Source organism: Oncorhynchus kisutch, linkage group LG14 (genome assembly GCF_002021735.2).
Source record: "Oncorhynchus kisutch isolate 150728-3 linkage group LG14, Okis_V2, whole genome shotgun sequence".
In the NCBI taxonomy this organism is placed as follows: Eukaryota; Metazoa; Chordata; class Actinopteri; order Salmoniformes; family Salmonidae; genus Oncorhynchus; species Oncorhynchus kisutch.
This window is the reverse complement of record NC_034187.2, coordinates 61,004,592-61,031,153: the sequence shown is the minus strand read 5'-3', so window position 1 is coordinate 61,031,153 and position 26,562 is coordinate 61,004,592. Positions and strand designations below refer to the sequence as shown.

The 26,562-nt window shown below is 40.7% G+C and overlaps 1 protein-coding gene and 1 non-coding gene across 2 annotated transcripts; both read right to left on the bottom strand.

Annotated features, from left to right (window-relative positions):
• Positions 1-8,239: 8,239 nt before the first annotated feature.
• Positions 8,240-25,107, bottom strand: LOC109904425 (alpha-N-acetylgalactosaminide alpha-2,6-sialyltransferase 1-like). The gene is made up of 9 exons (XM_031788697.1): positions 24,969-25,107; positions 23,870-24,083; positions 23,533-23,698; positions 16,355-16,514; positions 15,134-15,272; positions 14,337-14,440; positions 14,001-14,084; positions 11,384-11,483; positions 8,240-11,068 (listed from the first exon to the last, which is right to left on the bottom strand). Exons 1-9 carry the CDS (start codon positions 25,070-25,072, stop codon positions 10,856-10,858), a joined length of 1,284 nt encoding a protein of 427 aa, XP_031644557.1. The 5' UTR covers positions 25,073-25,107; the 3' UTR covers positions 8,240-10,855.
• LOC116353524 (U6atac minor spliceosomal RNA) lies at positions 13,894-13,977 on the bottom strand. The gene has a single exon (XR_004202958.1). It is a non-coding gene; the product is annotated as a U6atac minor spliceosomal RNA (small nuclear RNA).
• Positions 25,108-26,562: the final 1,455 nt, after the last annotated feature.

The following is a 26,562-nucleotide window of genomic DNA, read 5'->3' as shown; positions in this document are numbered from 1 at the left end:
TGATTACCAACAACGACGAGACGGCCTACAGGGAGGAGGTGAGGGCCCTCGGAGTGTGGTGTCAGGAAAATAAACTCACACTCAATGTCAACAAAACAAAGGAGATGATCGTGGACTTCAGGAAACAGCAGAGGGAGCAGCCCCCGATCCACATCAATGGGACAGTAGTGGAGAAGGTGGAAAGGTGGAAAGTTCCTCGGCATACACATCACGGACAAACTGAAATGGTCCACCCACACAGACAGCGTTGTGAAGAAGGTGCAGCAGATCCTAGTGAGGTTGGGCACTGATGTTGGGCGATTAGGCCTGGCTCATAGTCGGCATTCCAATTCATCCCAAAGGTCTTCGATGGGGTTGAGATCAGGGCTCTGTGCAGGCCAGTCAAGTTCTTCCACATCGATGTCGACAAACCATTTCTGTATGGATCTCGCTTTGTTCACAGGGCATTGTCATGCTGAAACAAGAAAGGGCCTTCCCCAAACTGTTGCCACAAAGTTGGAAGCACAGAATAGTCTAGAGTATCACGTATGATGCAGCGTTAAGATTTCCCTTCACTGGAACAAAGGAGCCCAAACCATGAAAAACAGCCCCAGACCATTATTCCTCCTCCACCAAACTTTACAGTTGATACTATGCATTTGGGCAGGTAGCGTTCTCCTGGCAGATTCTCCATCGGATTGCCAGATTGTGAAGTGTGATTCATTTCCCCAGAGAAAGCGTTCCCACTGCTCCAGAGTCCAATGGCAGTGAGCATTACACCACTCCAGCCGACATTCGGCATTGAGCATGGTTATCTGTGTGGTTACTCGGCCATGAAAACCCTTTTCATGAAGCTCCCAATGAACAGTTATTGTGCTGATGTTGCTTCCAGAGGCAGTATGAAATTCGGTAGCGAGTGTTGCAAATGAGGACAGACAATTGTCAGCACTTGGTGGTCCCGTTCAATGAGCTTGTGTGGCTTACCACTTTGCGGCTGAGCTGTTGTTCCTCCTCGATGTTTTCCACTTCACAATAGCAGCACTTACAGTTGACTGGGGAAGCTCTAGCAGGGCAGAAATTTGATGAACTGATTTGTTGGAAAGGTGGAATTCTATGATGGTGCCACGTTGAAAGTCACTGACCTCTTCAGTAAGGCCATTCTACTGCCAATGTTTGTCTATGGAGATTGCATGCCTGTGTGCTCTATTTTATACACCTGTCAGCAACGGTGTGGCTGAAATAGCCGAATTCACTTATTTGAAGAGGTGTCCACACATCAATGGCTTGATTTCCATCAAACTCTGACATTTGCAAACTGACATCAAACCAACAACCTTTACAGTCATAATGAGTATTCCCTCCACAAGTCCACAATGAGACTGTGAGTATAAAAATGACACAACACAAGAAATGTTACCACACAGGGTTACAAAGTTATTCTGGTTTTTCACAAGGGTTGCTGACCTGTAATTACCACAACCACCACTTCCACAGCAGCTGTCAGGCTCCTTCCATTTATCTATTCATTCACCAATCAGGAGAGAACATAATGTACATATGCAAATACATCACAGCTAGAATCCTACATTCATTTTTGGACTTAAAAATAGATTCTTAAAGAAAATAACTTAGAAATGCATCATAAGCTTAGTGTAGTTTAACTGTCATACCCCATCAGAACTTGTTTTACTCCAATGTTTGTAAACAATGTAAACGTAACAAACACATTATAGCCTCAAAACATGGTTAAAACTATATGTTTTATATCATGGATGGTCAGTCGTTGCATCCATAGCTCTGTCTGTGAATTTGAGAGTGGTTACATTTCTCCAGGCATCATCCCTCAGCTTCTTACCGAAACAGAAGCTGGTGACCACTTTTGTATTGTTTCAGTATGTCAGTATGTAAAATATGTAAAGCATCCTTGTGACCATACCTGACACTACTGGCCCAGACAGTCAGTGAGACAGACCAACATAGATCGACAATATAGACCCATTTTCCAGCCACGTCAATAAAAAGCTGTGTGCGAATTTGAGCAGCAGAAAGGGGTTTGTTTACATGGAAGTCACATGCAACTTCAAATGCAGCTTGCGCAAGTTAACATACACAGATGGTTATCGTACCGAGGTAAAGGCAGTTTCAAGTTGGATATTCAACGGATATTCGCATGTAGTTTTCCTTACGTCCACCAACAGCAGTTAGGGACCGTCAACACATAGACAAATCTAATTTTTCAAATTTTAATAGCTATTTAACCATTACTCCATTACAGACTTTATTTTGTCAATTTACATCTCGCACTATTTAAATTATTTATTTACATTTGTGAATTGTGAATACAATAGCTCCTGTGTCATGTGACCTACTGACTTCAAACAAGGTTCAGAATGTACACTCAGTGGGCCTACACATTGCACACCATTTAGTTTGTCCATTTTCATCTCATGCAATTGACTACCCTTATATAGTCAGCTGACTATAGTTATTACATTATACTGGATCTAATACATATTATCATTTTAAATGTGTAAGTGTAATAATTTTTTATGACATACTGTGAAAACCTCTCTTGGCTGCTGGCTCTGTCACTTTCAGACATGCACAGAGCAGACTGGAAGGGGAAGGGTAGCTCTTGACTTGAACCACAGGGGTTCTCTGTAAAGAGAGTGTAATCCAAAAGACACAGACACGCCCCTTGACTTTCAATTGGCACTCTTGATCTGTATGTATTCTCTCCTGATTGGTGTCTGTGGTGCTTAGTCAATGGGACCCGGCTCCATCATAAAGTTTTTACACAGTCTGGCAGTCTGACTAAAGTGCCAGAGGAATGACGACAGACATCCTCCTTTGTACAGTTGAAGTTGGAAGTTTACATACACCTTAGCCAACTACATTTAAACTCAGTTTTTCACTATTCCTGACATTGAATCCTAGTAAAAATTCCCTGTCTTAGGTCAGTTAGGATCCCCACTTTATTTTAAGAATGTGAAATGTCAGAATAATAGTAGAGAGAATTAGTTATTTCAACTTTTATTTCTTTCATCACATTCCCAGTGGGTCAGAAGTTTACATACACCCAATTAGTATTTGGTAGCATTGCTATTAAATTGTTTAACTTTGGTCAAACGTTTCAGGTAGCCTTCCACAAACTTCCCACAATAAATTGGGTGAATTTTGGCCCATTCCTCATGGCAGAGCTGGTGTAACTGAGTCAAGTTTGTAGGCCTCCTTGATCGCACACGCCTTTTCAGCTCTGCCCACAAATTCTCCATGGGATTGAGGTCAGGGCTTTGTGATGGCCACTCCAATACATTGTCTTTGTTGTCCTTAAGCCATTTTCCCACAACTTTGGAAGCATGCTTGAGGTCATTGTCCATTTGGAAGACCCCTTTGACCCAAGACCCAGGCTTTAACTTCCCGACTGATGTCTTGAGATGTTGCTTCAATATATCCCCAATTTCCTACCTCATGATGCCATCTATTTTGTGAAGTGCACAAGTCCCTCCTGCAGCAAAGCACCCCCACAACATGATGCTGCCACCCCCGTGCTTCACGGTTGGTATGGTGTTCTTCGGCTTGGAAGCCTCCCCCTTTTCCTCCAAACATAACAATGGTCATTATGGCCAAACAGTTATATTTTTGTTTCATCAGACCAGAGGACATTTCTCCAAAAAGTACGATCTTTGTCCCCATGTGCAGTTGCAAACTGTAGTCTGGCCTTTTTATGCAGTTTTGAAGCAGTGGCTTCTTCCTTGCTGAGCGGCCTTTCAGGTTATGTCGATATAGGATTCATTTTACTGTGGATATAGATATATTTGTACCTGTTTCCTGCAGCATCTTCACAAGGTCGTTTGCTGTTGTTCTGGGATTGAATTGCACCTTTCGCACAAAAGTACATTTATCTCTAGGAGACAGAACGCATCTCCTTCCTGAGCGGTATGACGGCTGCATGGTCCCATGGTGTTTATACTTGTGTACTATTGTTTGTACAGATGAACGTGGTACTTTCAGGCGTTTGGAAATTGCTCCCAAGGATGACCCAAACTTGTGGAGGTCTTGGATGATTTCTTTTGATTTTACCAAGATGTCAAGCAAAGAGGCACAGAGTCAATGTCAATTACCCTCTCAGAAGCTTCTAAAGCCATGACAATTTTCTGAAAATTTCCAAGCAGTTTAAAGGCTTAGTGTATGTAAACATCTGACACACTGGAATTGTGATACAGTGAATTATAAGAGAAATAATCTGTCTGTAAACAATTTTTGTAAAAATTAGGTGTGTCATCCACAAAATAGATGTCCCTACCGACTTGCCAAAACTATAGTTTGTTAACATGAAATGGTTGAAACATGAGTGGTTTAAACATGAGTTTTAATGACTCCAACCTAAGTATATGTATACTTCCGACTTCAACTGTATGTATGGGACCAAATATTCCCTAACACTTGGATCCCAATCTTGGACAGTTAAAATAAACAATGTGTCAACGCAAAAAAAACAAAAACATTACTAATTACTGTCCATGATTAACCTCAACCTTGTGGGTCTGTGGGTGTTTGGGCCAATAAAGTGCCAACTCAATTGTACCATTGACTAGTCTCTCAAGCCCCTATGAATGGGGACTCAGGGCAATAGTTTTTAATCTAACCAGACCTTTTTACTGGAGTACACTAACCCCTAATTGGGGCTCTTTTGACACACAGTAGCAGTTTATCAGATAAGTCAAGAAGATCAAAAAGTAGATTGTTGTATTACGTCCTGTGCTGGCCCCATTGTCATATCCATTCTGGATTCTGAGTGGTAAAAATCACAGCTAAAAAATGTACAGGCTATACTGTATGTGGGAATGTCTAATGTCTGTCCTACATGCTACTTTTATTTTTCTCCTGTAAATGGTTCAGTGCCTATAATTTAGGCTGTGTGTAGATAAAGGGGCATAAAGGACATTACCTCTACTAGATTATTGTCACGTCTCTCATCAGAATGAGGATCGGACCAAAGCGCACGCAGCGTGGTAAGTGTTCATGATTATTTATTACTCAAAACACTCGAACAGTTCTGTAAGGCAAATAAACTATACAGAAAACAACTACCCACAAAACACAGGTGGGAAAAAGGCTGCCTAAGTATGATTCCCAATCAGAGATAGACAGCTGCCTCTGATTGGGAACCACACTCGGCCAAAAACAAAGAAATAGAAAACAGAAATAAAGAAACTAGAATGCCCACCCTAGTCACAACCTGGCCTAACCAAAATAGATAATAAAAGCCTCTCTATGGCCAGGGCGTGACAATTATAGTGATAAGGAAATCAACGTACAGTTTTGGCCTGTGTAATCATTTGCCTATAACTAATCAGAATTCCATTATGATTACATAAAAAAATAGAATTTTTCAAAATGAGAAGATCCTGCCATGGAAAAGACAACTGGGTGGACATAAGTGGAAAGGAAGGGAAATAACTCACACCATGCAGCAGGGTCGTTGGAATGCAGGTTTGATAGTTATAATTTCAATAATGAATGGTTAGCTGTTGTGACAATTAGGTCAAAAACTATATTTTATTTTTTTGGTGTGGATGGCCAAGAAAGTCGCACAGAACTTCCAACATCCGCTCCTAAATTGATATAGAACCTTCACAAAAACACATGGAGCAACTGTGAAATTAAATGGCTGAGGTTATACTAAAAATCTCTGGTATGTAATGACATTTAATTCAAAGTAAATGTAAATTCTTTATTTTTATGTACAGTCGTGGCCAAAAGTTGAGAATGACACAAATATAAATTAACAAAGTCTGCTGCATCAGTTTGTATGATGGCAATTTGCATATACTCCAACATTTTATGAAGAGTGATCAAATTAATTGCAATTAATTGCAAAGTCCCTCTTTGCCATGCAAATGAACTGAATCCCCCAAAAACATTTCCACTGCATTTCAGCCCTGCCCGAAAGGACCAGCTGACATGTCAGTGATTCTCTCGTTAACACAGGTGTGAGTGTTGACGAGGACAAGGCTGGAGATCACTCTTTCATGCTGATTGAGTTCAAATAACAGACTGGAAGCTTCAAAAGGAGGGTGGTGCTTGGAATCATTGTTCTTCCTCTGTCAACCATGGTTACCTGCAAGGAAACACGTGCCGTCATCATTGCTTTGCACAAAAAGAGCTTCACTGATATTGCTGCCAGTAAGATTGCACATATAGCAACCATTTATCAGATCATCAAGAACTTCAAGGAGAGGGGTTATTTTGTTGTGAAGAAGGCGTCAGGGCGCCCAAGAAAGTCCAACAAGCGCCAAGAACGTCGCCTAAAGTTGATTCAGCTGCGGGATCGGGGCACCACCAGTACCGAACTTGCTCAGGAATGGCAGCAGGCAGGTGTTACTGCATCTGCACGCACAGTGAGGCGAAAACTTTGATGGCCTAGTGTCAAGAAGGGCAGCAAAGAAGCCACTTCTCTCCAGGAAAAACATCAGGGACAGACTGATATTCTGCAAAAGGTACAGGGATTGGACTGCTGAGGACTGGGGTAAAGTAATTTTCTTGTGGCATCCGGAAAAAATCTTGTCCGGAGAAGACAAGGTGAGCGCTACCATCAGTCCGGTGTCATGCCAACAGTAAAGCATCCTGAGACCATTCATGTGTGGGGTTGCTTCTCAGCCAAGGGAGTGGGCTCACTTACAATTTTGCCTAAGAACACAGCCATGAATAAATAATGGTACAACACATCCTCCGAGAGCAACTTCTCCCAACCATCCAGGAACTGTTTGGTGATGAACAATGCCTTTTCCAGCATGGAGTGCCTTGCCATAAGGCAAAAGTGATAACTAAGTGGCTCGGGGAACAAAACATTGATATTTTGGGTCCATGGCCAAGGAACTCCCCAGACCTTAATCCCGTTGAGAACTTGTGGTCAATCCTCAAGAGGCCGGTGGACAAACAAAACCCCACAAATTCTGACAAACTCCAAGCATTGATTATGCAAGAATGGGCTGCCATCAGTCAGGATGTGGCCCAGAAGTTAATTGACAGCATGCCAGGGCAGATTGCAGAGGTCTTGAAAAAGAAGGGTCAACACTGCAAATAGTGACTCTTTGCATCAACTTCATGTAATTGTCAATAAAAGCCGTTGACACATGAAATGCTTGTAATTATACTTCAGTTTTCCATAGTAACATCTGACAAAAATATCTAAAGACACAGAAGCAGCAAACATTGTGGAAATTAATTTGTGTCATTCTCAAAACTTTTGGCCACGACTGTAGTTGTGTTGGACAACCATATGTTCAGTTCATGCCTATGATTTCAGAGTTCAACAAAGCCAACAACTGCTTCATGTGGCCCAAAGACTGGGTTATGTGAGCGGACCACGTAATTGGGCGTCACTCTAAAGCGGAAAGGTGGAATAACCGAGTCAGGAGTACGTTTTCTTGATTTAACACAGTTCTCTATTGAGGGCATTTGGTCAACACAAACACTCCAACATAATCAATGAAAATCTCCCAAGGAAAAACATACATTTTCTTCTCCAGATGAAACAGGAACACAATACGATTATCTTTAAACTATAACAAAAGTCACGAGATTGTCACCGTCTTAGTGGTTCTTCATGGATAGCTCCTCTGTCTCAGTGGCCATCTTCCAGAGATAGTTTTTCCCCCCCACTCTCTCTGCTGGTTCCATACTCTCTCTTACAGGGGTAGGAGAATATGTCATTAGTACCGTCAGCTGTGCTTAATTGCCTCTGGTTACCTTGTCTCCCATGCCTTGTTGGGCTACTATCTGTGAGCCAAGCCTGCCCTCTGGTGGTCCTTCCACAGTTAGCAATTTTATTTAACATGTTTAGAATCTTTTGACAACAGTCAAAACATGTAAGACATTTTATGATATAACACAATGTATGGCTAATTTGTCATACTGCATTGAAATGTGATATTATTTATAACGTGTTACGCTTTGTTTTGTTTTAGATTGAATGTTTTGCATGCCAACAGTGGTTCCATGTGCTGTGCCTCAGAATGAAGACAAAAGAGTTCATCAGAGTGAAGAACACAAACTGGAAGTGCAGTCTTTGTTGTTGAAAATGTATGCTATACCCCATACGCACTGAAGAGGCTCTGACATGTACATCAACCATGGATAAAGAGAAAGTTAACACGGTGAAATGTTCTGTACTTATTTGAAGTAAAGTGTCTGTTGACATGTTAGAAAAGATTAAAGGTCTACAATTTCTGTTTAATTTGTCAATATTCCATTTTTATTCATTGATTTTATGGTCACCATTAATTACTGTGGTTACATGTTCAGTATATGTATTGCCCAGCAAACCCACTGCAGCCTATCTCACTAGCTCACTCTCCATCCCTGCTTTGGACAATTAATAGCATGACTCTTGTACAGTACATTATGGTTGATATTAACGACGAAAGGAAATCTTATCTGTCCCTCTCCTATTGTGTACCGCTGTTAAATACTGTGGCAAAAATAAAAAAAAACAGGGAAATTAAGTACTTAGGACTACCAATTATTATCAATAAATATTAAAGAAAAGGGTAAACACAACACTGGACTGAACCCCCTAATTGTCAAACTAATATTAATGTACAACAATATGGAAGATACATGACAAGAGGTTATGCAATATGGGTGTATGTCCACTGCATGCTTCTTAGGTGTGTAATTGACATGACCAAGGAGCTATTGAAATGTAAAACTATGAAAAATGTATGTTACACTGCTTGATTTTACCGTACACAAACAAGAGTGTGCAATATATAAAGCTAGTCTGTGGACATTCTGAAGTTTGTTTGAGTCCAGTAGGTCACATGACCAAGGAGTGATTGAAGTTTTTCACTTTGAAAAATGAATGTAAAATCGAGTAAGATGAAAATGAACAAACTAAAGGGTGTGCAGTGTGTAGGCCCACTGAGTGTACATTCTGAACCTTGTTTGAAGTCAGTAGGTCACATGACCATGGAGCTATGGATGTAAAAAAGTTTGTACTTTGTTTATGCTCCCTAACTAGTTCAACTAGGAATACAAAATTCTGCTCATATTTCCACATGTTTATTAGCTTTGGAAAGTGAATGAATGTCCAAATCGTGAAAATAAGACCTGAGCAATGTTGTGCACCATTTTTCCAACATCATGACACTTATTAGGAGTCTGTGGCTCAAGTGGTTTGAAAGCTATTGAGGTCTGAAAGAGTGAAAATCCGTCGAAAATCCGTCAAAGTTCCAACTTGAACCTATCTTTACCTCGGTGGTTATCGTCTACAACATCACAGATGTCATCGGAGGATTGATTACCTAGGAAGTTAGCAAGCCAGTGAGGCAAGGTAAAATATCACAAATAAAACTAGATAAAGCCAGAATAATAATATACTTGTTGAGCATAGCCATAGCCATCAGTCTTGTGTGTTTTCATGGTGTTCACATACTCACTGCTAAATCCCGATATCAGCATTTAGTTTTTAGCTGTGAGCTGTGAGCATTCGTGTGCACCCCTCAAACGTGACATTTCCCAAAGGGCACAACACGTCATTCAACCATCTAAAAGCACAACCAATTTCAAATGGAAAAACAATGTTAAATTTTTGGCTTAGTCACCCAAATCTCTATCACTGCGCTTTCAACCATTTAAAAGCACAGCAATGTTCAAATGTGAATACAATGTCAGATATTTGGTTTATTCATACAACATAATAATGTGTTATCTCTGTGCTTCATCTAATAGCACAACCAAATTACCTGGATTGCAGTTGAGATTATATCGTTTAATTGCATTCATTAACATTTATTTTAGGTTGACTTGCAAATGTGAATTTGACATATCATTTGTTAACTTAACAAAAACTTAATAGGCTATTTATTTGTATTTCAAAAGTGCTATTGAATCCTTTGATTGTCAAGGTACACATTCAATATATTTTATACAAGGTTTGTGTATGTTGAAATTTGGTTACCATGAAGACATAACCCAATGGTTGAAATGTGGTTACCATGAAGACATAACCCAATGGTTGAAATGTGGTTACCATGAAGACATAACCCAATGGTTGAAATGTGGTTACCATGAAGACATAACCCAATGGTTGAAATGTGGTTACCATGAAGACATAACCCAATGGTTGAAATTTCACCCTCAAAACAACAGTTGATTACTTTTCCAAATCCAATGTATTTTCCATGTAGATTCCACGTCACAATATGTTGACAAATAACTTGAAAGCAATGTTAACACAAACCATATAGAAAGGGGCTACTTACAAATGTATTTTACATGTATTTTAATTAAATACATTACTTGGCACCAGTATTATTGGCTATTTGTCAACTAGCTCTTGCAGTCTCAAGTCAGAAATAAACACGTCCATGTTTCTCAAACGTCAAATTTCAAAGTTGTTGCAAAAGTCAAATTTGTAAGTATTTATGGTTAAGTTTAGGCATTAACTTTGAATTGTAAATGTTAGAATTAAGTTTAGGCATTAACTCTGAAATTGTAAGGTTAGGCATGAACTCCAAATGGTTAAGGTAAGAGTGAAGGTTTGGGATAGGCTTAAAACAAAAATCTAAAAAACACCTTTCAATTGCTGGATTCGAGCGTGCTACCTTTGGCACCTGAGGCAGATACCTATTCGCCATCCCCGTCCACAACGCCCGAGAAAAACTTAAACCTACTTGAAGGTAACAGCTTTCACTGTTGCCCCTGATGGCATGGGATGGATAATACATGCTTTTGAATTAAATACATTTCTTGGCACCAGTATTTTGTTGTTTATTCTGATATAAATGCATTGGTCTTTAGTTTATTTTGTAACAAGATACATGACATGTCAATGTATCTTTGCTCATCTCTGCAGTCAGACAGGGTTTTATGGTTCTGTTGGCTTTCCTGTCTTTCTCTCTGGGCTCTCCTGTCTCTGATAAAGCCTGATGATCTTGGTGTCATGTAGTTTCTTCCAGGTCTTGATCTCTAGGTTGTAGTCGTGATTAGCGTAGAAGATGACTCTGGTTTTAGAGTGTCTCTCAGCATAGTAGTTAGGATATTTACTGTGGTCCTCAGTGATGAATCCATACGCATCCACCTGAGACAGGGCAGAAGGAGAGATAGATGATCTCAGATGCTACCATGTTCCTCTTACACTGTTGTGCACTACTTTAAACTAGAGCCCCATTTTCAATAAAGAGCATTATAAGACCATCAAATAACTCAATGGTCTGTTTGAGCATAGTCATGGTGCCAAGTCAGCGATGTACAACAACGTAATTACATTCAGTAGATGTAGTGCAGTACAGCACTCGCTTCTAAGATACTTCTAAATTGAAATTGTGTGTGTGTGTGTGTGTGTGTGCGTGCGTGTATGTGTGTGTGTGTGTGTGTGTGTGTGGTGCAGACTAACCACATCACAGGTGTGCAGGGCCAGGAAGAGTGTGAATGCTCCGTTAGTAGGTCTGCATATAGCCCAATAAGAACCCTTCAGTGCCTGGGACCACATGAACCTACGAATGAGGAGCACAGATACACACACAGTTTCATTTCAGAAGTACAGTTGAAGTAGGAAGTTTACATAACCTTAGGTTGGAGTCATTAAAACACATTTTTCAACCACTCCACAAAAACTATAGTTTTGGCAAGTCGGTAAGGACATCCACTTTGTGCATGTTTACAGACAGATTATTTCACTTATAATTCACTGTATCACAATTCCAGTGGGTCGGAAGTTTACATACACTATGTTGACTGTGCCTTTAAACAGCTTGGACATTTCCAGAAAATTATGTCATGGCTTTAGAAGCTTCTGATAGGCTAACTGACATTTTTGAGTCAATTGGAGGTGTACCTGTGGATGCATTTTAAGGCCTACCTTCAAACTCGGTGCCTCTTTGCTTGACATCTTGGAAAACTCAAAAGAAATCAGCCAAGATTTCCACAAGTCTGAAGGTCAAACGCCTGAAGGTACAACGTTCATCTGTACAAACAATAGTACGCAAGTATAAACACCACGCAGCCGTCATAACGCTCAGGAAGGAGACGCGTTCTGTCTCCTAGAGATGAACATTCTTTGGTTCGAAATGTGCAAATCAATCCCAGAACAACAGCAAAGGACCTTGTGAAGATGCTGGAGGAAAGAGGTACAAAAGTATCTATATCCACAGTAAAACGAGTCCTATATCGACAGCAAGGAAGAAGCCACTGCTCCAAAACCGCCATAAAATAGCCAGACCACGGTTTGCAACTGCACATGGGGGCAAATATAGTACTTTTTGGAGAAATGTCCGCTGATCTGATGAAACAAAAATAGAACTGTTTGGCCATAATGACCATTGTTATGTTTGGAGGAAAAGGGGGAGGCTTGCAAGCCAAAGAACATCATCCCAACCGTAAAGCACGGGGGGGGCAGCATCATGTTGTGGGGGTGCTTTGCTGCAGGAGGGATTGGTGCACTTCACAAAATAGATGGCATCATGAGGACTTCTGACCCACTGGGAATGTGATGAAAGAAATCAAATCTGAAATAAATCATTCTCTTTACTATTATTCAGACATGTCACATTTTTTAAATAAAGTGATGATCCTAATTGACCTAAGACAGGACATTTTTAAGAGGATTAAATGAAAAACTGAGTTTAAATGTAGTTGGCTAAGGTGTATGTAAACGTCCGACTTCAACTGTAACATAGAAGCGAGTGCTGTACTGCACTGCATGCACTACGTGATCACGTGGTTCTACCTACACCGCCTTCAGAAAGTATTCACGCCCTTTGACTTATTCCACATTTTGTTGTGTTACGGCCTGAATTCAAAATGGATTAAAAAAATAATTATCACCTATAAACAATGAAAAAGTGAAAACATGTTTTTAGAAATTTTAGCAAATGTATTGAAAATGAAATACAGAAATATCTCATTTGCATAAGTATTCACACCCCTGAGTCAGTACATATTGGAATCACTTTTAGCAGCGATTTACAGCTGTGACTCTTCTGGGTAAGTCTCTAAGAGCTTTGCACATCTGGATTGTACAATATTTTCCCAAAACTATTTTCCCAAAAATGTCAAGCCCTGTCAAATTTGATGCTGATTATCGCTTAGACAACCATTTTCAAGTCACATTGCGAGGCATTGGAAATCCTCCCTGCTCTTTGTGATAGAATATGTGTTTGAAATTCACTGCTCAACTGAGGGACCTTACAGATAATTGTATGTGTGGAATATAGAAATGAGGTTGTCATTCAAAAATCATGCTAAGCACTATTAAGGCACACAGAGTCCATTATTATGTGACTTGTTGAGCAAATTTTTACTCATGAACTTATTTAGGCATGCCATAACAAAGGGGTTGAATACTCATTGACTCAAGACATTTCAGCTTTTCATTTTTAATTCGGAAAATTTTCAAAAAGCATAATTCCACTTTGACATTATGGAGTATTGTGTGTAGGCCAGTGACAAAACAAATCTAAATTGAATAAATGTTAAATTCAGGCTGTAACACAACAAAATGTGGAGAAAGTCAAGGGATGTGAATACTTTCTGAAGGCACTGTAGCTGATTTGGCGCCATTACTATACTAGTAATTTCTATGTTGTGTGTCTCCTTAAAAATAATTTAAGCCATTAAGCAGACACTTTTATCCATAGCAATTTAGAGTAATGCGTGCATACAGTTTCACATGTGTGGTCCCAGTTAGAATTGAACACACAATCATGGGATTGCTAGCACCGTGCCCTATCAATAGAGCCAGAATTGACCATATTGAATATGACACAAAGTAGCTGGCAATTCCTTAACCGTATGTGTGTTGAAAGGCCACTAGGACTAGTCTGGGTACTAGTCTGTTTGGCTACCATTTCACTCCTTGTACACCGTGTCATTGCTAGAGAGGATATGGAGTTGGCAAGAGAGCTGAAACAGACTGGTACCTAGGCTGCACTAGGACCTATTGCATCCTTCTCAAGCAGAGGGCTAGCCTTCTCTCCTTTCATACAACTGTTATTGGACGCTGTTTGTTATACCTGTTACGGGCGTATCTGAGGAAGTCAGGGTGAAGAACATAGAAGCGGTTCTCATCAAACTCTCCTGAGTATTGCATCCACGGTCTGCAGATAAGACAGCAAACACAACACTGAGCAGTGTGTGTGTGTGTGTGTGTGTGTGTGTGTGTGTGTGTGTGTGTGTGTGTGTGTGTGTGTGTGTGTGTGTGTGTGTGTGTGCGTGCGTGCGTCAGAACTGGGTTCAAAAACTATTTTAAATCTAAAAATGACTTTAGCTGAGCTTGCCTGGCACAATGGACCAATAGATAGTCGTGAGAGCAAAGAGTGTCAGTGTGTGAGACCACGTCACAGGCTTACCGTCTGTTTCTGTAGGGTCCATCAGAGACAGTTGTCCTCCCCAATAGACCCTTTAGCCACTGGAAATCCCTCAGCCCCTCTGGAATCAGCACATACTTTATACCCTGCACAGAACAGGCACACTCAGCACTCAGCAGTATGTGTGTGTGCATGCCTACGTGTGGGTGCGTGAGTGTGTGTGAGTGTAATAGGAATTTCCATGTGACCTAAAGAGCAGAGCAGTCGCAGATTAAATCAATAAAAAAATCTATCCGGTTTATTACAAGTTGCAACAGGGAGACACCTACACCAGAGAAGCAGAGAAAATGTCTAACTGGCCTTCTCTGAGAAGACCCTTATATCCTAATCAGCAGACAACTATTCTGTAAACACCAGCCCGACAGGCTTGTTGGAAGTCAAAACAAAAGGCAGGGACTTTGTCATCTGCTACAGAACCACACTGTGTTCTTCCACAGAAGACAAACCAACAGTGAATAATCAGTATGTCCTTGGTCCTCCAGTCTGGCGTCAATCGCTATCAACAGATAAGAGAACAATCCATAACATTCAGCTTCAAGTCTAGTGACCATCATGCTGCACCCAGTGTCACAAACAGAACACTGGAAATCACGTGTAAAACAGAAAGGGAAAACATAGAAATATGCTTAACATTGTGTTGCACTCTAAACTGAAAATATGAACTTTATTGATCTTAAATGTCCCCATTACAGTGAGAACTTAATACCATCTCAGTCATGAACCTTTAAAAAGTCACTGTAGTCTCGTGTCAGTACAGCAGCAGCACTTCGGTTACCTACCTTGTCATGCGGTGCACTGTTGTAGCCGTATTTCTTGAATATGAGAAGAGACTGGGTGATGGAGTGGGCGGTGTGAACGTAGACCGAGGTTCGGTTGCCTACATCCTCCTCGTAACCATTGGTTACGGCACCATTCATCCTGACAGAGACAGGAACAGGGACAGAGACAGGAAGACAAAGGCAAGGTTTGTCATCACTCATCACGCAAATGTTGACCACCTCCATTACATTGACACGATCATGATAACTGGTAAGTATGTTGCACACATAACAGTTGTGTTGTCTATATTGTAACATGTCTAATCCTAATTGGCAATATCAGATTCTGACTGTGTCTGTATCATTCTAATGCGATTCAACCTACTAATCTATGTATGAGCTCATAGTCGTTCATTCAGCCCTATTTCCACAGGCTCCACAGTCCGAAATCCTTTAATAACCTTTACAAAGTCAGACCAGGTGGAGCAGCCCAGCTAACATGGCGACCATTCTGCCCCTGAAAAGTTTACATCTGTCCTTTCATTCACCCGCAATGCTTCAGGCTAAGCAAGCAGACATTTCTAGGCAGTCAGTCCCCATCAGCATCCCAGCCAATCCCACAATGCACTTAAAAGGTGTGTGTCTCATATCCCTTCCCTCCCTGACACAAATGGACCCTGCCAGATAAAAGAAAATGGTGGCTCCAGGGCGGAGAGAGTGACAACGTCCAGATAGCAATATTGTAAACTAAACGCTTGAGATGTATGTGTGTTATTCTGTATGTCTATGTGTGTGTGTTGCTGAATAAATCCCATTCCAAACCTTAATAAAACAAAGTACAACAAATATTTGATGTAGCGAACATACTGGAGAAAATAAAGTTATATGGACTATCCTGTTGGTGTTATAGTAATTCACCCTGCTGGGACTAAAGCCCTACTGTGATGAACACCTCCAGTGCTTGCCAGGAGTACGGCCAGCAGTTAAACTCACAACCCGTTTTATTCTCATGGGAGTCTATCTCCTGACTTCAAACACAAAGTCATGATCCAGAACCAAAAATAGGTTATAGCTGAAACGTTAATATCAACATGTTTGTTTTAATTAGCTTAGCTTTTTATCCTTCCTGATTGGTGCATTTTGTTTCTACTGTACATTGCAATGTGCTGATGCATGCACTCACAGCAACACACACAGAGACACACACACCACACACACACAGACCACAATGGCCCCACTGACCGGAACACATAGTCGTGAGCATCTATCTCCTTGCCCATCCTAGAGCCGTTGAGTATTCCTCCTGTTGCCACCACAGCACAGCGTATACACCCAGGGTTTCCCCGTGGCAAGAGCAGGGGCTCTCTGGGCTTGGGAATCAGATCCACCACTGCCTTTATCTCTGTAAACACACAGATCCAAAACCTATTTTTTGGGGATTCAATAAAGGGGCACTTTGGAAATACTTTGTAACCACTCCATTCACAATGTCTAGATAATAAAGGACAAGAAGATCTACATACCAGTAGAAACAGTAAATAAACCATTGGCTCGTTGATGAAAATAAACTCTGACACTTTACGTTGCATAGGCTTCAGTAAAAACCCGGAAAAAGTTAAAGCCCGGTACAGATACAACAGCCGAGACAAGACGGTTTTATTCAGTTTTAGAATAAAGTTAACTTGATCTGAATGGTCTCATGACGCTTCTGGAGTTTCCAAGATACATGGAGTTAAAACATCCAATCAAACTGGTCCAGCATGCATACAAGGCACTATGACATTGACCAAAAGGGCCTATAGGGTAGAGATTCCAAATGTGTCAAACATTGCTCAAATGTTAAAATGCGCAAAAGTCACTTGGATAATAGAAACAATCACAGAAGGTTGAATAAATGACCAGAACATGAAGGGAAACCATAGCCAATAGTTTTATTTCCCATTTTTCATTGCAGTGTCCCTTTAAAAGTGCAATATGCAGAAATCGCTCAACCATTTCCTGGTTGCTAAAATTCTAATAGTTTGCCTAATTTCAGTTTATGTGACAAAACAAGAAACTATGGTATAGAGAATCATTGTACCAATCCGCTGTGAAATATATTTTCCATAAGAAAAGATACTGTATTTTCAGCGGTTTGAATATGGTGTACGCTGGTGTACTTAACGGTGTGTTGGTAAAATCACTGGTGAAGCCAAGCCAGGAAGAAAATGCCATATTACAACCTGTGTTAATAATAATTGCGTTCTTTGCTCTATAACCTGTTAGTTCATATGCCATGCCACCGTGATATATAGACCTAAGGCTGAGACAATAAGAAGACACAGTGGCAGAATAAATTCAACCACACCTTTGTTTCATTACAAAACTAGAGAACAACATCTGTCCGGTGAAGTCCACAAAACATATTGCATGTAACAAACAGTTACATGACCTACAGCATGGTCAAGCAAGTTAATGTTTCTGACATTTCTGGACTATTGATTTAGAACCAAGTCTAAATAAAAACAGGAGCTAACTCCACTATTTCAGCACCGTTTCAAATTCAGTATTTCAACATCATCAAATCACTTGGTCTAATACAGAGACAATTAAAAGATCCCCAAAAGGATTTAGTCCTATCCACATAAGCTAAATATGATGTGACTGTCCATGTTTTTAATTTCTGTGTTCGTGCAAGTAGAAAAAAGTTGACTCACCCTACTTGTGGAGAAACACCAATGCCATCCTCCTCTCTTTCATGTTGACGAAACGGTCTATCGCACTGTCATACAGGACACACTTTTATTCCATTTTGTTCTAGGCTATCTGGCTAAAATGCTTGCTCGCTACCCTACCTTCCTTTCATGGGCAATGTTAGCTAGTTAACATTAGTCTTAGTCTAGCCATTGCTCTCAATTTTATGTGATTGGAGGGAAGCCAAATCCAAACTGGCTTCCTTTTATAATGTTTTTTTTGGTGCAGCAGGACCGTTCACAGTTGAGCTGACTCAGTTTTTTCTTTATTTCTTTTGTCAATTGTTTGGGGAAGCCTGACTTCCCTTGGCATCCATGAATACGTGCCACTGTACAAAACTGAAAGTAGCAAAAATGTAACTTAAGAAAGGGAACTATAGAAATGGAAACTTAGAAGAGATCTATCACTTCTTAGACTTGCTTTTAATAAGAATGACAGATTTATAACTCACAACTCTATGTGTTTTTGGTGGGGTCACCCCAAAAGTTACATATAGCAGCTTTAAGCAAAGGACTTCCTTTGGGCAATCAAATGCATATGCCACTTGCTTTTTCCATTCTCTGTCTTGCTGTTTCTATCTTTATGTCATATTCCTGAGGCTGCACACCTAGGGCTGTGGCTGTGTTTTATCATCCGGTTATTGTCATGCGAAAGACTGCCGGTCTCACGGTAATTTACCTTTAATTAACATAAACAGTTCAGCGTGGACAGGCCTCCATAAATACTGTACAAGCAAGCAGCTGATGGCCAGAAAACAAAGCACTTTCTTCTGAAACTCATCTGTCTATTCTTGTTCAGAGAAATGAAGGCTATTCCATGCAAGAAATTGCCAAGAAACTGAAGATCTCGTACAAGTCTGCCTAGAAGGCCAGCATCCCGGAGTCGCCTCTTTACTGTTGATGTTGAGACTGGTGTAGGCTGTTTTCAGCTCTGCTAACATAATTGCAAAATAGTTTTCTAATGATCAGTTAGCCTTTTAAAATGATCAACTTGGATTTGCTAACACAACGTACCATTGGAACACAGGATTGATGGTTGCTGATAATGGGCCTCTGTACACCTATGAGGATATTCCATTAAAAAAAGCAGCCGTTTCCGGCTATACATTAATCAATTTGATGTTATTTTAATGGCCGAAGAATGTGCTATTCTTTCAAAAACATGGACATTTCTAAGTGACCGCAAACTTTTGAACGATAGTGTTAATGGGCTGCATGATGTAACTTTAGGCTAATGAGCATTTGAGAATGTCGCAAAAAAAAGCTTTGTTCCTTGCCTCAGGGTGCACACACTGTTCTCTCATCAAGTGATCATATTTTTCCACCATCAGAATATTCTCAATTTTATCTTGTCTTTACTAATATGTAAAATGAGTTTTTTATTTAGAATGTCCCATTATTAAATGGACAGGAACACTGGCAGGGGAAAAAATACATGCCATCCACATGCAAGGGTGCATCTTTGGTTTTAGATGTGGGAGGGACATAATATTTGTGTTTTTAGTTATTATAATATTTTAACCTAGTCGGATTAACACGCCAAGCAGTCAGCCCGTCTGCTCGGAGGCATCCACATGGTCCTGAAAACTGGGGGGGACAAGAATGCAATTTCAGAACGCCCCCCCTGTCCCCAGTGAAAGTTGCACCCCTGTCCATATGTACTGGAATAGCAAATGGAGGCACTTATTCACAGGTTCTCTTTTCACTAGTGCACAGCAGGCTACTCTGGTTATTTCACTCCACACATCAACAACTGTTTGAGGGGCAATGTTGCCTCTCTGTGCGTGAAAGGTGATATTCCGCCAAAACTCTCTATGCCATGGGCTTTCCAACCCTGTTCCTGCAGCTACCCAGATTTTAATTTGGGAACCAAGTGAAATCTGTTTGGGAACATCAATAGTAACATGTTTTCACAACAAAACATATTTCATTAAACTGTTGACAGTCCCTGTCTTTGCGCACTCGAGAAAGGAATGAAGGAGAAGGGAGATGCAAGGTGGTGAGATATTCTGTCACTAGAGATAATGCCCTAGTATTAGGCCATTCCAAATCAAATACAAATTCACTGTAATTGTAGGGTAACTCTATAAGTCGCCCTGCACAATCAATGAACCAACCAACCAACAACATCGCCTAGGCATATATGTTGTCTCCCAGACTCACGGATAGAATGTTTGAAGAGTAGCATTAAGATAAACAGTACATCCAGTAATAATAATACTGACCATACTCAAAGGCGATTACAAGAGCTTGGGCCTACGCATATGCATAAGCTCTAATATGGGTATGGGTGTTTTGAATGAATACATCCCCTTAGAAAGCTGTCCATTTCCTTCTGTTAGGCTTTAGCTGTTAGGCTTTGAAACAACATCCACAACTCCTATGTTTTCTACTCAGTTTCAATCTAAGGTTGAACTTCTTTCTTCAAATTGATCAATCATGGTGTGATTTTCCATTGTATTTGCAGTGATGTCAGAGTGGTTAGAGGGACCACAGAGCCCTGAATACCCAACCAAAAGTGACCCGATGATTGTTTAGCGAGTTGGGTAGGAGATTACCGTAACTCAACGGTCAGGTGTAATTTTACTGCTGGGCAGTAATAAGCCCAATGCACTCCTTTAGCCAATGTAGACATGCCCTCTTTAACACTGTATTATTTTGTGATCTAGCCAGGTATGATAAGTACCAAAGGATACAGTGCCTTCGGGAAGTATTCAGACCCCTTGACTTTTTCAACATTTTGTTAGGTTAAGGCCTTATTCTAAAGCCTTATTCTAAAATGTATTAAATCGTTTTTTCCCCCTCATAAATCTACACACAATACCCCATAATGACAGAGCAACAACAGGTTTTTAGAAATGTTTGCTAATACATTTTTTAAAATAAAAACAGAAATATCACACTTACATAAGTATTTAGACCCTTCACTTAGTACTTTGTTGAAGCACATTTGGCAGCGATTACAGCCTCGAGTCTTTAGGTATGACGCTACAAGCTTGGCGCACCTGTATTTGGGGAGTTCCTCCCATTCTTCTCTGCAGATCCTCTCAAGCTCTGTCAGATTGGATGGGGAGTGTTGCTGTGCAGCTACTATCAGGACTCTCTAGAGATGTTTGATTGGGTTCAAGTCCGGGCTCTAGCTGGGCCACTCAAGGACATTTAGACTTGTCCCAAAGCCACTCCTGCATTGCTTTGCTGTGTGCTTAGGGACGTTGTCCTGTTGAAAGGTGAATCTGTGCCCCAGTCTGAGGTCTTGAGCACCCTGGAGCAGGTTTTCATCATGGATCTCTCTGTACTTTGCTCCGTTCATCTTTCCCTGAATCCTGACTATTCTCCCAGTCCCTGCCTCTGAAAAACCTCCTCACAGAATGATGCTGGAACCACCATGCTTCACCGTAGGGATGGTGCCAGGTTTCCTCCAGATGCTTGGCATTCAGGCCAAAGAGTTCAATCTTGGTTTCATCAGACCAGAGAATCTTGTTTCCCATGATCAGAGTCTTTAGGTGCCTTTTGGCTAACTCCAAGCAGGTTCCTTTCATTGAGGAGTGGCTTCCGTCTGGCCACTTTACCACAAAGGCCTGATTGGTGGAGTGCTGCAGAGATGGTTGTCCTTCTGGAAGGTTCTCCCATCTCCACAGATAAACTCTAGAGCTCTGTCATAGGGACCATCAAGTTCTTGGTCACCTCCCTGACCAAGGTCTTTCTCCCCCGATTGCTCAGTTTGGCCGGGCGGCCAGCTCTATGAAGAGTCTTGCTGGTTCCAAACTTCTTCCATTTAAGAATGATGGAGGCCACTGTGTTCTTGGGGACCTTCAATGCTGTATAAATGTTTTGGTACTCTTCCCCAGATCTGCGCCTCGACAGAATCCTGTCTCAGACCTCCACGGAAAATTCCTTCGACCTCATGGCTTGGTTTTTGCTCTGACATGCACTGTCAATTTTGGGACCTTATGTATAGTTGATGTCGGAAGTTTACATACACCTTAGCCAAATACATTTAAACTCAGTTTTTCACAATTCCTGACATTTAATCCTAGTAACAATTCCCTGTCTTAGGTCAGTTAGGATCACCACTTTATTTTAAGAATGTGAAATGTCAGAATAATAGTAGAGAGGAATGATTTCTTTCAGCTTTTTTTCTTTCATCACATTCCAAGGGGGTCAGAAGTTTACATACACTCAATGAACTACCTGTCTGATGTCTTGAGATGTTGCCTCAATATATCCACATAATTGTCCTGCCTCATGATGCCTTCTATTTTGTGAAGTGAACCAGTCCCTCCTGAAGCAAAGCACCCCCAAAACATGACGCTGCCACCCCCATGCGTAATGGTTGGGATGTTGCTCTTCGGCTTGCAAGCCTCCCCCTTTTCCTCCAAACATAACAATGGTCATTTTGGCCAAACAGTTCTATTTTTGTTTCATCAGATCAGAGAACATTTCTCCAAAAAGTATGATCTTTGTACCCATGTGCAGTTGCAAACTGTAGTCTGGCTTTTTTTATGGCGGTTTTGGAGCAGTGGCGTCTTCCTTGCTGAGCGGCCTTTCAGGTTATGTTGATATAGGGCTCATTTGACTGTGGATATAGATACTTTTGTACCTGTTTTCTCCAGCATCTTCACAAGGTCCTTTGCTGTTGTTCTGTGATTGATTTTCACTTTTCGCACTAAAGTACGTTCCTCTCTAGGAGACAGAATGCGTCTCCTTCCTGAGCGGTATGACAGCTTCGTGGTCCCATGGTGTTTATACTTGCGTACTATTGTTTGTACAGATGAATGTGGTACCTTCAGCCGTTTGGAAATTCTACCAATAAGACTTGTGGAGGTCTGGAATTTTTTTCTGAGGTTTTGGCTGATTTCTTTTAATTTTCCCTTGATGTCAAGCAAAGAGGCACTGAGTTTGAAGGTAGGCCTTGAAATACATCCACAGGTACACCTCCAATTGACTCACATTATGTCAATTAGCCTATCAGAAGCTTCTAAAGCCATGGCATAATCTTCTGGAATTTTCCAAGCTGTTTAAAGTCACAGTCAACTTTGTGTATGTGAACATTTGACCCACTGGAATTGTGATACAGTGAATTATAAGTGAAATAATCTGTCTGTAAACAGTTGTTGGAATAGTTACTTGTGTCATGCACAAAGTAGATGTCCTAACCGACTTGCCAAAACTATAGTTTGTTAACAAGAAATTTGTGGAGTGGTTGAAAAACAAGTTTTAATGACTCCAACCTAAGTGTATGTAAACTTCCAACTTCAACTGTAGACAGTTATGTGCCTTTCCAAATCATGTCCAATCAATTGAATTGACCACAGGTGGACTCCAATAAAGTTGTGGAAACATCTCAAGGATGATCAATGGAAAGAGGATGCACCCCGGAGCTCAATATCGAGTGTCATAGCAAAGGGTCTGAATACTTATGTAAATAAGGTATTTCAGTCTTTAAAACATTTTATTTAAATGTATTTATTCATTTAATCCATTTTAGATTAAAGCTTTAACGTAACAAAATGAGGAAAAAGTAAAGGGGTCTGAAAATAATAAAGTCAATAAAGTCAAAGGCACTGTAAATAATGAAAGTAGGTGTCATTATATCTCGTATTCAAAAGTCTACACAGCTGGAGAGGGAGTTGGCTCTATGAGCTGAGCTGCCTGACAAATGATAGTTCTACTCCTGGACACACACACCTGTGTAGTTAGTGTAGTCCATAAAGCCAAAGGGGTTATTGAAGTAGGCTAGTCTGTTCCACTCTGACACGTTGAGTAGTTCTCCGTGGAGGTACATCTGGATGTCTGGTATAAAGGCCTGCTTGAAGCCTGTGTTCTGGGAGTTCCTCAGAGACTGGGGACAGGTCTGGCACACACGCACATACACACACACACACACACACACACACACACACACACACACACACACACACACACACACACACACACACACACACACACGGTTTATCTAGGATATTTGTGAATGATTTGCATATCCTTGACCAGTGACGGTCTACTCTAAAACACACAGGCTTACCATCTGCCTCTTTTGCTTGTCCCGGACATAAACATCCTCAGAAGCCCAGATGGGATATTGCTTGAAGTCCTTTTTTTGCAGCCGGAGCATGGGGGTCTCCTTGTGTGCAGACCCGGATCCAGCCGTAAAAACATCTCCTGTTGTATTTTTACAAGGACAATTCGTTTCGCAGAGATGCCCTCCCCGAGGAGCTAGTTGTAGTTTTTGAAAATAGCTAAACAATATAAAAGATGACATCATAGGGGGTTTTCTCATTATATTTTCTTCTTATCTTTTTGAGTACAGAACATCTTTGTTTTTTCAGCTATACAATTTTAGATTCAGATTTATAGGTTACATTGAAACACTGTTATGGTGCGAAGAAATTATGAATATGATGTCAAAAAGTGGTAAAATGTCCCTTTAGCTGGCCAATTTTAACAGCCTTCAGAGGTAAATCCTAACTTCCACTGAGGTCGAATTTTCACTTAGACATGCACTGATGTCATGTAATTCTAGGATTCTATCAACGGAACGATAGGATCCATACACACAATAATGACAATATTTTACTAGCACTTCAATGTTTTTTTTCAGATAAAACCATAGAGAAAAATGTTGGGCTACAAATGTAATTTGAAAGTATCAGAAAACATCAGTTTCCCTTCATCATTTCACCTCTTTTTTGGGACATTATGATCAAATCAAACAGTAATAATTATTATCCATTATTACATGTCATTATTAATATGTAAGTATTAATGCAAGTACAGTTTAACAAGTATTGTAATCAATAATTTTTACACTAAGTACACTGCAGGGTTATGGTTACTGCTGTACTGTGCAATTAGTGTAAGAATGAATAAACTCAATTACACAGTAATATGTGCACTGTAATTAACACATTTTCATTTATATTTATGTGGTCAAATGCCTCAAATAGGCATCAAATACAACAATTGGAACAAGAAAAAAATATGATTTGAGTTTGAGTTTTACTTGTGAGTTTTTATCCTTGTTGTGAATGTCCCCACAATGTGTAATCTTAAAGGCTAAATACCGTCCGTTGACAAGCTAAACAAGTCAGATATATTGCTATTTGTTGGTGCAGAATACATACCCGATGCTATGATCAGAGATTTGTCCATACAGGAGCACATAGAGCAATGCGCACACGGCGACCATGAGCGCCAAGGTGAGAACTCCCCGGAATTGGGCTCTCATGTTCAAGATAGAGATTGAGAGAGGATCTGCCTAAGTACAGTTGAGACAGAGACTATAATCATCTTCTTAAGAAGTGTATGGTCATGGTGGGATGCGCGGACTTGTTTTTTTTATACCTCACTCCTGCCCCTTTTGGGCACGTGCCTGGTTTCACAGTTGTGCCAGCCAACAAAGACAGAAATAAAGGTTCATAAATGGTTCTTCTTCAGTGCTTAAGGTCAATGGAGAACTCTTGCCCGATAAAGAACCTTTGAATTAAAGGACAAGTTCCCCTTTTCAACATAATTCTATTTTTAAGGTAAATGCCATGTTACAGAAGTGTGCAGACACTTTTTTAACAATTTCACTTTGATTTGAGAAACTTATCCACCAGCGATAAACTTTTTCACGCTCGTTCTACAGCTGCAGAGGCACAGGTAAACATGAACAAAGGCTCCAAAAACACCCAAATACGTCATTTTCAGTATAGCGATGAAGGTCTATAGATGTTGTACAGATGATGTTGTCATTCTGAACTTTATCTGGAGCGTTAAATTCCCTTTTTTTTAAGGCCAACTCTACTAACCTCATTTATCATTTACAGAAGAGCATTGTATTTAGTCTGTAAATTTCCTCAACCGTACAATATTTTTTTAAGCGATGGCGATGCTCTTGAAATGACAATTTTTTCGCAAACCGCTCAATAGGAACACCATCATCAGCTATAATATTAATCGTCCTAAACTTCTAAAATGCAGTGCTCCCGAATAAGTGCTCCAGAATCTTGCACCTACACCTTCTGCACTTGACTGCACTTCCCTTCTCAACACACTAACACAATTCATGTAATTGTACATTTCAAAGGAGAAAAAAATCCGTCCCAATCTGCGTGGCGCTCTATGCTATGAACTCTTTGTCCAGTAACATACCTCTTGTGATCTACGTGGTTTGATTATCAGAACGTGCTGGTGGACTTCTGGACACTTTCGTGAAAAAGTGTTGAATCAAGTCCAACTACGCTGACGATTTTAATGGGCTGATACAGAATTTTGTTGCTGGATATAATTTTGTGCTCAGCTGGTCGTACTTAGCATAGTGGCTAATTGTGCCAGGTCTGCCGGGTCTAAGCAAAAGTATAGCCCCATGTTGTGTACATACAGTGGCAAGAAAAAGTATGTGAACCCTTTGGAAATAACTGGATTTCCAAAGGGTTCAGCGCTGTCGGAGTCTCCTGTCTATCTAGCGCTGTCAGAGCCTTCCTCATCTCCAGCGCTGCCGGAGTCTCCCGCTTGTTCAGCGCAGCCAGAGCTGCCAGCCTGCATGGAGCAGCCAGAGCTGTCGGTCTGCATGGAGCAGCCAGAGCTGCCAGTCTACATGGAGCAGCCAGAGATGTCAGTCTGCATGAAGCAGCCAGAGATGTCAGTCTGCATGGAGCAGCCAGATATGTCAGTCTGCATGGAGCAGCCAGCGATGTCAGTCTGCATGGAGCAGCCAGAGATGTCAGTCTGCAT